General features: G+C 32.7%; 1 protein-coding gene across 4 annotated transcripts in view; it reads left to right on the top strand.

Annotated features, from left to right (window-relative positions):
• LOC140148646 (ninjurin-2-like) overlaps positions 1–15986 on the top strand; it is a 95109-nt gene that overhangs the window by 72061 nt on the left and 7062 nt on the right. Inside the window, exon 1 of one of the 4 annotated variants that reach the window (XM_072170679.1) lies at positions 1500–1610. The exons of 2 other annotated variants lie outside the window; for them this stretch is intronic. In XM_072170679.1, the coding sequence (XP_072026780.1) occupies positions 1596–1610 (15 nt within the window). In that variant the 5' untranslated portion in view covers positions 1500–1595. Of the gene's footprint in view, positions 1–1499; positions 1611–6604; positions 6841–15986 lie in introns of those variants that run through there. One more of the 4 variants, XM_072170677.1, reaches the window with a different exon arrangement.

Below are 15986 nucleotides of genomic sequence, written 5' to 3'. Positions count from 1 at the left end.
TTCTAAGCTATATACATATATTATACCATCCTTTATACAGGGACTTATTTTGCTATAATTTATTAAGTACTTCACTTTCTTAAGACTCTTAAGATTTGAAGAAGTGTAGGAGTAAAGAAGGGGAGGTTTATATAATGGTTACTTCTCAATGAAAAACAAACATAATTAGAATGCAAAAATTACTTCACTGAAAACCGCAGCCCAGTGCTATAAAATGAGAAAATAATTCTCTTTCTTTTCTTCTATCCTGTAATGAAGTCATTTGGTTTCCCTTTTGGTTTCCCTTTTGATAGCTTCTAAGTCAACTTCTTATCAGCCAGTAGTATTCTGATGTTATCTTGTATGTAATGATTATCTTGCTCATTAATATCTCCTGATTTTGGGTGCAATGTAAGTTGTATGTAAAGGTGATTCCCCCAGGCCATTGGATATTTTTAATCTAACCTACATCTACTGAAACTAGCAACCATTTTATTATTAGACAACAGTACTATCTTATGAGGATAACAATATAATCTGCCTGTCAGACAACAGTCCTATCTACTGAAGATAACAATGTCATCTACCCATCAGACAACTGCTATCTACTGAAGATAACAAAATCATTTGGTCATTTGCCCATCTGACAACATTGCTATCTACTGAAGATAGCAATGTCATTACCCACCAGTTAACAGTGCTATCTACTGAAGATAACAAAAGTGTCTGCCCACCAGACAACTGTACTATCAGAAGTGGGGGCCATGGATCTCAATTCCCCCAACTGCTCAAAGTGTTTAGCATGTTTCACTTCCCATAATTGGTAGCCCCATTATTTTCCCGACTAGGTCACTTCCCCTGTCTGACAAAAGTAGGCTGTGCTCTCCCCTTTGCGCACACCACTGTGATTCACTAATTCTTAACATGGACCACTCTTCTTGATTTGAAAGAAATAAAAGTTATGGACAAATTCTAATTCAAATTAATTTCAATAAACAAGTTTCTTATATAACAAACCCCATGATTATAGAAAGCAATACAGTTTGTATCCCCAGAAAGAGTATGATTCACATTCACTGCTTCTTATATTAAAAACGAATAACTGGATGCTTGATTATATGATGTTTCTTACACAATATTGAATCTCAGAAAATGTATGATACAATATCTATTCTCCTCGGTCATTGACAGAGAATTCTATATCAATAAGTGCTACACTGATAGTAAATCAACATGAAAATTGAAATTGAAGAAATGCAATAACAGCACTTGAGCAATGACAAATCAAATAAATAATCCAGGAAAGATTAATCATTACCCTCAAAACCCAATTGCTTCCTTCCGTTTTAAGAAACACAGTTTTTCATAATTTCTACTAATTATGTAAAAGTCAGGTGTTTGGTGGATGAGTCAAAACAAAGAGAGTCATTGTACCATATGTCTACTCACGCATTACATTAGTAAGTGTCGGGAATTGGTGACTGGTACATTGAGTGTTGATTCAATGACACTTCAGCATCGGATATTGCTGTGTTATTCATATGGAATAGATGTGCTGGCTATCATGATTAGGAGAGAGAGAGAGTGGGAGAGTGGTAACTGTACATTGAGAGATCATGTACAATATTGAGGTAAATATCTCCATATACTCGTGTTGAATGATAGTTTAAATCTACTTGACCATGTACAATAAGCTGTCTTATGCTACACTCTCAGAAAAAAAGGTGCTACTTAGAACCTTTTTTTGTCCTGTATTTAGAACCCTAAGCAGTAATAAGGTTCTAAAAAGAACCTTAAAAGGTTCTATAAAGAACCTTAAAGATTTAAAATAGGCCTGGGAACATTCTAATTCATTCATTCAGGGACTCATCACAAAGTTAAGAAAGGTAAAGCGTAGTGTTAACCCTTTTGGTACTAAAAATCATTTTCTTGGATAAAAAAACACCTTTTTTGGTTCTACAAAGAACCCTTTGAAACCCAATGGGGTTCTTTCTTTAGAACCAAAAAGGTTCTTAGCCAAGAAAAAGGGTCTTTGTAGAACCTTTTAAGCTTGAAGAACCTTTTTGGTTCTTAAAGAAAGAACCTCAAAGGGTTCTTAGTAGAACAGCCAAAAAAAGGTTTTTATCCAAGAAAATGATTTTTAGTACCAAAATGGGTTAATACTACGCTTTTACTTTTCTTAACTTTGTGATGAGTCCTATGAATGAATGAATTAGAATGTCCCCAGGCTACTTTTAAATCTTTTAAGGTTCTTTATAGAACCTTTTAAGGTTCTTTTTAGAACCTTATTACTGCTTAGGGTTCTACATAGAGGACAAAAAAAGGTTTAAGTAGCACCTTTTTTTCTGAGAGTGTATATGTACCCAATGCATATTTATACATTACACATTGGAGAAATGTGCTGTTTACACACATGTTAACATTTTGTATACTTATCAGAGAGTAGTGCAAAGTACTAGCAATGTCATATGCTTAGCAGTATCAGACAAGTGCTATCTACTGAATATAGCATAGTTCTTGCTTATCAGACAATATTGCTATCTACTAAAGATAGCAAATCTATTTGCTATCAGACAGTTGCTATCTACTGATGATAGCAAATATTATGTGCTTAGGCCAAAAAAAATAATGGTTTGTCTCAAAGCTCACGAGTGGTTTGAAAACAAATGCGAAATGCGTTTGTTTTTTTTTATTCCCGACTTTTTTCATGGTATTTGGAGAAAAAAATCTTGATTTTCGCCAAATTTTTCCGGAAAAACTAAAAAAATTTTGAAATAAAAAAAAATTCCTCATTTCTTTTTTCCAAATCTCATGAATTTACAAATGCGTGCGCGAGCTTTGAGACAAACCTTTTTTTTTTTGGCCTTATCAGACAGTTGCTATCATTTACATACAAAATAACAACAAAGTCATCTGCTTATCTGATAAAACTGCTATCTACTGAAGATAGCAACAGCAGCTGCTCGTTATGACAAGTGTTATATATTGAAGATATGAGAGATAACACAATATTCTACTCATCAGTAATATCTACTGAAGATGGCAAAGTCATAATGCATATCACGCAAAAGTGCTATCTACTGTAGACAGCATATAGTAAACTTCTCATCGGACAGCAGTATTAGCTAGTACTGTAGATATCATAGTCAACTCCTCATCAGAGAGCGGTGTTATCTTCTGAAGATAGCAAATCCACCTGCTTAAAGCTGCTTATGGTGGTGATTTTGAACACCATACCAATATTCATTGTTGGTGCTTCTCTTTCATACTAAATGTCTATTATAATATTACAATATAAGCTAGATTTTGGGAGCATATATATCTGCATAGCAAACAGTTTAAAAAAAGATGAAGAACTCTTCTCACCCTATGATATGCACTCCTTCTACAGTTATAAGTACAAGCAATGATTATATTGGTATGATATCATAAATAACAAACATATAGCCTACTAACTATAGCACTTCAGACATTTGATAAACCAAATCTACCATAGAGACAGACAGCCATATTTCACTTGCAGCTTTCTACCATATACATTCATGTACCATCTTTCTGATCACAATGTACTAATAACATTTGTGTATGTGCAGATGTTTTGCTGCTATTTTTGGATTTGGTGCCATAAATGTAATTGGGTCTTATACCAATTTTAACAACATGTAAATCCCTTCATCTGATGGAAAAGTAATTTATGTGACATTTGAAATGAAATTTAAGGAAAAGTGGCGTATTTCATTTTCGTAATTGGAAAAGTAGTAGTCAAGAGTACATCAAATATTGAAAATTGAGCTGTTTTTGAAAGCGATATGCATCACTAGTTTTTCTAAAATTATAAAGAAAAATATTGAGGAATAAAACCTTGAAATTAAGAATGGTTGTCACTTTGGGTTAAATACCACTAATTATGTATTACACGTGTTTCAATGGGAAAATGCCTAATTTCGGGTGGAATTTTCTCATATTCAGAACTCTCACAGTTCAATGTCACCAATATCAGGTGAAACTATATGATTTAGATGCCAAATGATCAAAAATTCAACATAGGTTGACCTGAGACTTTTCTTGTTTTAACGCACTGAACCGTAAACACCTTAAAATGACAGTGCGCCTCGAAGCTGAAAGTTACAATATGATAGGGCGACTATTTACTAAAAACCGAAGCCGTGCGTATGAATTTTGGTACTATTACATCAAAAATGTCATATAATGAGAGAAAATGTACCATTTTGAAGCATCAAACTCTAAAAAGTACTTTTTGGCTATATAACTTGATCAATTTCAGCGATTTTAATGCAGTCTTTTGAATGCCATGAAAACAAATAGTTCCTCGTCAGATTTCAATGTATCGCCCAGGCCTATTGGTGGTCTTTAACCTTTGGTGACAGGTTGAAATGTTACTGTAATTGAGAAGAGCTTGATATTTAAAGTTTAGTTCGGGGTGCTGTGAATTCACAGACTCCTCTGAATTCAGAGACCCGGCCTGTGAAATACTTTTCACTTGTTTCAATTTTGACAGCAAATAAAACACTTAGGCAGTCTGTTTGGTACATTAGATAGTTAATGAGCTTTTTTGCTTCAAATTCATCTGTTAAAATTCTATCATACAATTTTTTTAAGCAGAGCAAAATGGTGCAATAAAGCAGAAATATCCAAAACAATTGCCAAATAACTTTGTTCACTGTTTTTAAAGATATTATATTGTTGTAACATATGAAATGTTTAAGAACCCAAACAATATAAACAACAACATGTAAGCACCTTGAAACAAAACTAGCTAAAAATGCATAAGAAGTTAGCAAGAGCATTTTAATTCATAGACGATCTGTGAATTCAGAGGAGTCTTTGAATTCACAGTGCCATCAAAACTGATATGCTGGTAACAAAAAATCCTACACGACCATGTACTTATATAACCCAGAGAAGATATCTCACACTTCCCATAATACATTGAATCCATTTCAATTTTTGTACTGATTTGCTATCTGGTGCAACATGGGTCGATTGTGACAAAAAGTATCTCAATGAACAGAGCACATCCAGATCTTGCCAAATATGTTTATTTCTTGACTATTGACCCAGGTTTAGTCAGTCTTTTCTCAACATGAAAACAAATGGAACATGTACAAAGTAATAGGACTAGGAGTGTCATTTGATATAATGAGGTGATGCATCATGTTGCAAAGGATTCTGCGAAGGGTAAGATTTCTTCTCTGTATTTACACATACTCTTACTACAAAAACTACTACAAAATTTCAAATTACTTTGGAATGTTTTATGTATGGCACCTGTCTTCATCAGATAGTGCCCAATGTTGTGATGGCTGCACCATTTTTTTTTTATCAAGGTTGGTTGAATTTCCAATATTATATTGGAATTAAAGTAAAGATAGTTCATAAATCACTTTAAAAAAACTCAAATACTCTATAATTTGATTTCTGACATTGTCAAATTTACAAAGTTTAGTCATATTTTGAGGATGTCTTTTCTATTGATATGTTAAACTTTTGAGCATTGCGTCAGACTGTCCTGTTTCCTGTGATTGCTAAAAGTAGTTCTGTCACCCAGAATGCAAGCTATTTATATCATTGCTATTGATATTCAATATTGATCAATATTTCCTTGAAGCAAGCTGTTAGATGTCATCCATATAAACAAAGGCCATGCAATGTGCATTATGAGCAGAACTTGTAAAAAGAATAGTTTTTAGTGTGTCCATCCATTTTATATAAAAAGTCATCTATCATGTCTAAGATGCAAGTCCTGATCAAACTAAATTATTAAATAGATAACAACAACAAAATTCTTGTTGAAAAAAAAGTGGTGTGTACCATTGCAGGTAAATTACTCAACGTATAATATGCACACAATAAATCCTAGATGGATTCAAACATCAAGACTACGTACTGGATCACTTCCTGGGAACACCTGTTCTTAATAAAAGTGAAATAACAGTATGTTAAATGTTTGAATCTATATAAATCATAGTTTTCTCTGTTGTCTTTGAATACACAGACTATACAACAAACCATGCTCGTTACCATAAATAATTCGGTATTTGTTTCTATATAAATACATCAAAATAACAAACAAACAAGTTCTAAGTCTTTCAAAATAAATCTTTGTCCTTCATATATCATCACAAGATATGTTATCACAGCTCAGGCCTGATTTGTCCATATCCAAGAAATCCCTGTATATCACATAATAAGGCATAATAGTCCAAATAAATAATCACAAATAATTTTCGGAGTGGTGTTGATCAAACCAATATAATATAGCAAATACCATTCCATCCATCTACAGTGGGTTATAGGTGTCACTGTGGCACTGAGATTACCCTGTGTCGTTGATCGCTCGGTACGTATCACTTCTACATAATCATTACCCACTGACGTATACGATACTAGGAATCCATTTGGCTGATCCCCAGTGGCTTTTCATCGCAAATAACAGGTTGTGATCTCATCTACTACCCGGTATAGCGCAATGGAAGCTACTGGAATATGTGTTGTCAGTGTTCTATTTTTAGAACAATATGCATGGGTACTAAGAAGTGTGTGCCAGTGAAGCGCTTAAATACGTAGTATATCCCAATTTTCGGCAGTAGTACACAAGACGTCTTGGAGGTATTTTGTAAAATTTAGAGTTCAGCTGGATTTGAATGGTTGATTTTTAAATTATTGGCAGAATCAGGCTTCTATATTAGACCAGAGGCATATAGAGTCTCTCTGGTCAAGCTTAGGGTAAACTATATTTTCATTCATCACTGATCAGATAAGATGACACGTGATAATATGATAAGTACCTCAACTACCTCCTCACAAGATACTATAGTATCATTGGACCCTGTCAGTTCGGTGAGTTGGTTATATTGTCTTTGTATGTTTTTGTGTTTTGTTAGTTATGAACATATCTGTATCCCTCTTAGATTTCAATGTCATCTTGATTTTGATTATTTTTGTTTCAAAGTATTTTATTTGTTATTTTTTATCAGTCTTCATTTTTGACAGGTGGTTTTTATTTCCACACATTTTTGTGTTATACCGACTATGCTACCATTTCACATTTACAAGAGTTGTCACCCTTATTTATGAATCTCTCCCTCCCTCATTCCCTACTCCCTCTTTCCCATCTCAATATCTCCCATCTCACCTGTCCTTCTCACCATCTCCTACACCTGTACAAAGTAAGTTTCTCTCTCCTTTACGAAAATATAAACAAGAGATGTTCAGTATTGGCTACAACTATATCAGATGACCAATGTCTTCAAAGTTTGCTGGTTAAATTGACCTTAAATATTTCTGACATAAAATTAGCCTTTAAATTGAATACAAAAATCCAAACAGGTTAAACACAATAATAGTTCTTATGCCAATGGCAATGAACCAGTGTAATATAAAGAGACTTGCTAATTCTGACAATAGCTATTACAATGATAATTCATCATAATAGATTGGAAAATGGACAGTTACTGTTTTTACTGCTTAGCCCATGGGTGTACCTCTAAGAACTATTTTGGTTTGTTACAAAGAGACCTAAATCATGTATTGAGCCAATCAGAGATGTGGTAAGGTCGAATGCTAAATTTGGGCTGAAGAGGATTAAGCTTAAAATTGTTAAATTATCTAAAAGCTCTCTTTTGATTGGTTACTCAGATGATTATATTATGTAATTAACCAATCAGGGGCTCTGTAAGAAAGGAGTTGAACCCATGGTGTTAAAAGAATTGGTTTCAAATTGTATTTCTTTCATAGCTAAGAAAAGCTACTTTACCTTTAAAATACAACAATATATAAATGTACAAGGCCTTTATAAGAAATCATATATGCTTTAAGAAAAATAATAATTTTCAATATAAAGACTGGTATGAAAGTAGAAAAACTGTATGTTGTTATGTTTTTTTTAAAGAAAATAGATAGATATTATTTAGATATTACTTACAGGGTAATCAACACTGAAATTTATTATTATTAGCTACATGGTTGACAGTTTCAGTCAAATTGATGTTTTTAAGTAACAAAACCTTTTTCATAATTGAAAATCAAAATCAAAACAGGAAGTAATTGAGGAAGTCTGTAACAATTAGGTTGTTGTTATTCTTAGATGGCTAAGATGAGATGGATGCATAAATGACAGGAATAGTAAGATACTTTAGGATTTATTATTTTTTTCTTTATCCATCATTGTTTATAAGCAGTTTGATATGAAAGTATTTCAAGCTGTGAGTGTTACATGTCAGTGGGAACTGTGATTTCAATTTTCCTCATTTTTCCTCATTTTTTTCCTCTTTAAACATTACTGCCAAAAATGGAAAATTAAAGAATTTACTCATGTACTATTCTAGACAACCTTAAATTCATATTGTTATAATTTGGAGGTAAAACTTTAGTGTAAATAAATGATTTTATCCTTCATTTTTAGTCAGCACTTTATCAGCGCTTTAAATTAGTAGGATAGGTACTATATCTTTTAAGCAGTAAACAATTTGCCTTTCTCTAACATTCTGCAGCATTTTTGGAAAAAACAATGATCGCTTCGAGCCATAAGGTTTGAAAATAGACTCTGACATTTTGACAGACGCTATCAGTTTTCATCGATACACAAAAGCAAGTGCTGAATTTTGCGAATAAATTGACCTTTTTAGAAAGTACAAAATTCTCTCCACGTCTGCTACAGCATGCGGTGTGATGGATCGCAAATTAAATCTCACCCGTCTAGCAACCTGATCTACAGGCTTGTTCCCAATCATCTATGCATGATAACATCTTTAAAAAGATTTCATCATTTTAGTCCAGAAAACATGAGCAAGTAGAACATTTAATCATCACATGATATGTATGACTGCATTACAGGGAATCTCGACTACCATCACTTACCCACTCACCACTATGTCATAGTAACATTATGCTAGTTCCACATAAATTTGACAGCTATTTGTTTACATCATACAAGTTTCCCGGTACCGCAGGGGAGTACGCAACTTACTATATTTAGGGTACAGATTCAGCATGAGTACGGGGAATGACACCAGTCGCATTTTGACAAGTAATTCTGAGTAGCGTGACCTATTTGTTTGCTGTGTCTATCTGAATGGTTCATTGCGGAACTTATGACATCACGTCATAATACACAGGTGCGTGATATATAATGAAGTCAACGTTATTCAGATGTTACGTCAGCGAGGCACAGTCTAGCACCATTGCAGCCATGATGAAATACAGTTGATAATGGCTGACATTAACACCGACACATATCACTATGGACCACAATGGCCTCATCCCAATGGCATAGTTCAATAACCTCAATTAAACACTGGTAGTGCAAAATTGTACCTCAAGTTGCAGAGTATGAGTTTTTGTACCCAAATTTTCAAAGGTCATTCAATGAATGTACAAATGTATTGGGGTTAAAGAACTGTGCCCTGATATATGAGGATGTTGTGGATTCTAGTGTATACATACATTGAATTGATACATGATGAAATCACCCAAAAACTAACAGATGTAATTTGACACAAAAATATGACATAGGCTGAAATATATATCATCATTACTTGAAATGCAAATGTCTATATTCTAACTGGTAATATTTCGTGTCTTGGGTTTCTGAATAAACATAAATTAATATTTTGGAAATATATTGTATAAGAATATGATCTATGTAAATTTGGTTAAAACGTGATGGACATTGGGTTCTTTTGCCTTCCGGCAAACTAAATAAGAGTGTTTTGGTAGAAACAATGCCTGTGGTAGCTTATATTTGGAGGTGATTGACCCTTTACACTAAGATTTTGCTGGATCTTTTGTGTTTTGGTAGCAATCCTACTTAGTATATCCATTTTTACCCTAATGTAATTCATCAGTATTAGCACTGACCTATAGATGAATTCATTTAGGACATATATTGGATTAGGTTTGTTTTGTTTGGGATAACAATTCCACAGAATGGTATTTGTCCTCTGGAGTGAAAGGAAAGAGTAAATATTATAGTCTTTTAAAAATATTTGGCTGTTGGATAGTTTTTATATTTAAAATTCAGACTGAATTTTATTTCATTCTGAATTTTAAATTTAAAAATTAAACATTTTAAACCAAACCAAATGGAAAAAAAATCAAGGAGGAAAGTAAGAAACAAGTGATATATGAGGGTTGGAATGGTTTTTTTTGTGAGATATAATGCTCATTTTATTAATTTTTGAGCAGAATCTTTTAAATTTTTTAGTGATATGACACTAAAATTGTACACCGTGTCAGGTGTGTCCCATATAATTCACACATTGATTGAAGTCATTAATGGTACAGCATCTTCACTTTTGTGGCCAGCTATGCAACAAATTCAATCAAACCCAACATTGCCAATCCATCAAGACAATATCGATGAGCAAAAAAAAAGTCAATGTCCTTGTTGCTTGCTATAGCAGCATCGTGTTCATCATCAGTTCAGCTTTTTGATCTTTGTAAGTCGAGCATTCACCTCGGGCAGGCTAGCCTGCGATAAGCACACAGCTATATAATATCTGACAAAACCACATCATTTGCATATCAATGACCAAAAGTGGAAGAAAACGATTAGAATTTTAAAGAAATTTTTTAAGAATCACAATTTTTCATTAGTCATTTCTTGATTAAACTTGAGGGATTTACTTTCTCCTCCTTAAGGGTGGTTTGGATGGCACATGTCAGGGTACAGGGCGACAATTTGCATTGGGAATCATATATGCTAAGACCCAGTTATGATATTTGAGATAGCACTGTACACAAGATGAAAGGAGAAATCAATTTCTAAATTTTGATTAAAAAAGTGCACAAGATGACAACAGAGGATTATACAATTGATGTTATAGTACATCAAAGTTCAAATGGTTTGAAGCTTGAATTTTAGACACACTTAGTGTGAAGTTGAAAAGATGTCAAATATCACCATGGCAACAATAGATTAAAGTGGACATGGGATGAAAAAAATGACGAGGTGAATTACGGCTCATGTAAATATTACTTTGTTTGTCAATTGCACAACCAGGTTTTTTGTTTGTTTGTTTTTTCATTTTTTTTCCCCAAGTATATAGTTGATTCAATTGCCTTGCGCTATTTAGTGCAAGAATTAATTAAAGCCTTAATGTACGATCTTTTTAAATTTTTAGATTGTTCTTTTTTTCTTCCAAAATGATAAAATAGTTAATATGCAATCATTATGAAAGTTCCCAATACATTTGGATGCAAAAAACATTGGAAATTTGAAAAGAAACAACATCATAAACTTCACCTCTATCACTCGAAATATTTCGCACTTTTTTAATTAGGACGGCGAGTGCGGCCTCAGAGTTAGTCTCCTATGCAGCCAGTTTGGTTACGCTCCTCCACATGTGTGGAGGAGCGTAACTCAAACTTTAATGAGGGAGACTACAATTTATCGATCGTTCCAACATATTGTCATAATCTGACAAATTATGATAATATGTTGGACCAACAGAAAATCATCCCATTTTACTACAAATAGGACGAATTTTACAGTTTGCTCATAGATTTAAGTTGGAACATGTGTAAGTATTACAAATATGCCAAAAAATCGGTTTTGAAAAATATAAAGGTATATTCTAAAAAAAGATCGTACATTAAGGCTTTAATTATGTAACTTAATTTATTTTTTTAAGTTTATTGTCTTTGAAGAACATTCCTGACAAAAAGATAACTTTTGGCAATTGAAGGATATCAGGAAAAAATTGTCCTTTAGCCCTATAAATTAATTTACTGACTTGATACATAATAATCTCTAACATCATTCTGATAATTCTGGACAAAAATAAGTTGCTATTTCATATTCACACATATAGGACTGAGCACATGGAACAACACAATTTTACTATTCAGCCTACATCCTCCCATATTACTACTGTAAAACATAAAATGTTCATGTGCTTGAAAATTTCACAAGTGACATAGATTATCAAAACTTATAGTTACCAATTTCTTATTCCATAATAGGCCTTTAAGGAAATATATAAATTTTGCACCAAATTACATGCCACAAAAATTATGTGGTTTTTTTTTCAAATCTCAAACATTTTGTGTCGCAAAAAATGTATGCTCTACAGTATGTAATTTTAGCATCTGAGACTTGTTTCCTGAGGCAGGTAGTGTACCTAGTTTTCACACTATGAATAAATTATATAAACCTTACATAGACTCCTTAGGATGAACTCAGGTGGCTAAACATTCACCCACCTCACTCAACAAAAGTACTCATCCATAGATTGAAATAATACAACTGGACATTCAAAGTCTCTAAAAATTCTTAAATAAACTACATTTGTAGCTTAATATCATCTCAAGAACTTGGAATGTTGCCAAGACATGTACTTACTCATCAAATTGACGATGCATAAATTAAATTAAGCAAATGGACATTTGGGTCCAAAAATGCCTAAATAAGCATAAATTTGAGGGTGTTTTTAGTTGTGAGTGCTGGACTAAGATGCCTTGGAGGGGAGAAACAGTGATTCTGTTTATATTGTCAGCTTTTAATTGGTAAGGACTGGACAAATCTTGTCAGAATCCAAGCAAAATAAAATCCATAGGCTAAAATATACTGTGGGCCAAATAATGAAGATGTTCATTGATTTACGGAGAAGACATTCACCCCACTCCACTCTTTGGTTCGCATGAAAATCAAAACACAGGGGAATGAAAGACATTTCTTGATATTCAAATTGGATATAGAAAATTGATGCTGATGGTTGAGGAAAGTGTTCATGTTAAAACTTATCTTTTATGTTTTTCTTATTAAAAAGGAAACTGCTGAAATGTTAAACATTTAGTATGGATATTGTATACTTGATTTACCAAAAAATTACCTTGTTTTGATTTTTATTAGAAAAGTACCATACTCAAAAAATTTTTGAAAAAATTCTATAAGCATTAAAAAATCTTAACTTCTGGGTTTTTTTTAATTTCATGTTTACTTACAATAACAAATTGATGGTTGAATTTAATAAAAATGTAAGTTTTTTATTATTATTATGCACTTACAACCTTCTTGCATTCCTTTAGCAAAATAGTGACATTAGACGAATCCTATGTGGATTTCATTCAATTGATTACTACTCCCATGTAATTGCTGCTTGAAAGATGTAATGAAAAGAGAAAAATAAATGCATGCTTTGTGAGCAAAATAGCAATTCAATTAAAATGTATAGAATGTAATGCTAAGGGAATACCACAATGCCAACTATAAAACCTACTTTGATTATATATTGTTTTCCTGATGAACATCTTATTTATTTAATATTCAATGTATTTAAAGGCATATCTGAAGGGTTTTTTTGTTTTGTTTTTTAAATGTTTGCAAAAGCAATGATCATTTATAAAGTGTTGGATTATCATTTATATAAAGTTGTAAATAACAGCAAAAGTTTTATTCAATTATAAACTTAGGAATAATAGTTTTGGATTCAAGATGCATAATATCACAAATTTATTTGATTCTTGAGGAGTAAGGAGTTTGAAAGACAGTGTAAATAATCTTGAAATTGATAACAAATAATAATTCTGCAACCCCCAACAGTAAAACTGGTCCCACTTCTATAACTTTTGCTTATGCTTTAGGAAACAGTCAATAATAATAGAATATATCTCTGAAATTGTTATTAAATAAAAGAAAATATATTTTATTGATTTGTAAAATACTCATTTACGAATGTTTTCTTAAAAAAGTACCGAGAATTGTTTAATGTATGCAGATTGCTAATGATTATTAATTATGTCCAGAGGGTATGTGACGGCACTGGGAAATATTGATGCAAGCGTGCATGCAATCCAGTCATTCATTCACTCATGCAATTTTGTTTTAACAGCTCCAATTGAAGTGCTGGAAGCGATACGATTGCTTCAATCTTGTAGATTGGCACACTTGGGATAACCGTAGCCTCAAGTCTAATATATGCATGGAAACAAACAGAAAGAAATATATATTGTGCATTTGAGAAAATGCACAAAAAATCATGTCTTGTGTATTTTCTTGCAATATATAGTGTTTATCTTTGGTTTTGTGTGTATTTACTTATTCATTCTATTCTGAATAAATAGATAAATGGTATATAAATATGTGAGTGAATGGATGGATGAACAGGTGAATGGATGAATGAATGAACAAACAAAAATATTAAAATGACCGCTTAGAATAAACAATATGATACGTACTTGTCGAATACATCTTCATAATTTGTCTAATACATCTTCTGATAAGCTGGTGAAATATTATGTTTATTATAATTTATATTTAATTCCCATCGATCATGACAATGTTTTTCCATGTTAATCTTTATAATAACCAGCCTGTATGCAAAAAAAATATCCAACAATAAATTATATGGTGATACCTTCAGTATTTCTTTCCTGTCAAATTTTTGAAATAATGAAATGATCCATTAGGGGACCCCTTTTACTGTGTCATAACTTGCATGGCTTATCGTATAGCAATTAATAAAATAACAAAAATCTGCAATATATGTAGTAAAATGTGACACTGGTTATTATTAGGGGTCCATTAAAAATATTAAAATGACCGCTATAAAATACAACCTGTTTTTCATTATTTTAAAAGGGAATGAATATTGCGAATGGTTCTCTTTAAGTTACAGTACTGAATATATCTATCTAGATGATGAATAATTGATATGCTCCAAAAATGTCATGAGCTGTCTATCAGCAATGCATTTTTTTTATATAAATTCAGATTCAACAGAATAAAGTCGCACTGCAGTAGTTTGCATACATGCACACGCCTTGTATTTTTGGATGTACGCAATTTGGAATGTACTCGGCAACTTGACATGTATATTATAGTTAGCATTACGTGCTCAGTCCATTTTTCTTCTTTCTCTTATTTGCATTAACTATAGTTTGTTATTTCATTCTGTTATTTTGTACTGTTTGTTTCTCCTTTCAAAGATTACAGTAAGGGTTACGGTGGCTCAGTGGTTACGGCCTAAAAATGGTGGCTCAGTGGTTACGGCCTTGAACTCATAATCTGAGAGCTTGCTTTACGTGCGTGGGTTCTAGTCCCCGTCCCACCACTGTGTTGCGTCCTTGGGCAAGGCGCTTTGTCTCGCTTGCTTCACCCCACCCAGGTGCAATGGGAAGCTGTTAGGGGTAGTCACAGTCATTGTACTGATGAACCCTGTGCCATTTGTAGGCAGCAAACGTGGTTCCGACATATTCTAATAACGGCAGAATAAATGTAAAGCGCTTTGAGGCTGTTTACGGCATAAAGCGCTATATAAATATCTACATTTATTTTTATTTTTTTATTGAAGGTTAAGGTAAAAGCAAGTGTTAGGGTTTAGATTGCAGGGTTAGTGTTAAAGATTTAGAGAACACAACGGCAAATGAATGAAAAGGACAAATTTGGCAAAATGTCCATTTTGTGTCATTAAAAAGACAATTTTCTTGCTAGAATTGTGACATACAGACTCAGTGTAAACATCATCTACAAGTTGGATTGAAGTGGGTTTTATATATTGTAATTGCTTTTTATGGCAAACAACTTTATTACAAGTTAACTTGTAAAGGGCAGGCATTATTTTGTTGTCTGACCTTAAAACAGTCTGGTCTGTTTATTTTGTAAATTGTGTAAAGTCTAGCACCACATATTCGATATTTATAAAACATTTATAATATTCCCTTTTATGTTCCTTTAATAATTAATTAATGTCACTTATACTCCAGATGATGTAATCATATTGTGCTGTCACTTACAGCTGACATGTGTGAGCAATTCATATCTATCACATTCTATTCAGAAAATTAATAAGCAAATAATGCTATAAAGCACACAAACCTCAAAAGTGCACGATGAATGCTCTACAACAGCACATTTTTATTAACATTAACAAACATGCTTATTCACCATTCCATGATCCATGACTATAGCTCTATAGGCTATATGTTAAGTGCAATTTATTTTAGTCTATCATAGTAAATCTGTGTAGGCCTAAATACCAACTTTC

The sequence above is a fragment of the Amphiura filiformis genome, chromosome 3, assembly GCF_039555335.1.
Source record: "Amphiura filiformis chromosome 3, Afil_fr2py, whole genome shotgun sequence".
NCBI lineage: Eukaryota > Metazoa > Echinodermata > Ophiuroidea > Amphilepidida > Amphiuridae > Amphiura > Amphiura filiformis.
This window is presented reverse-complemented; position numbering and strand designations above follow the sequence as displayed.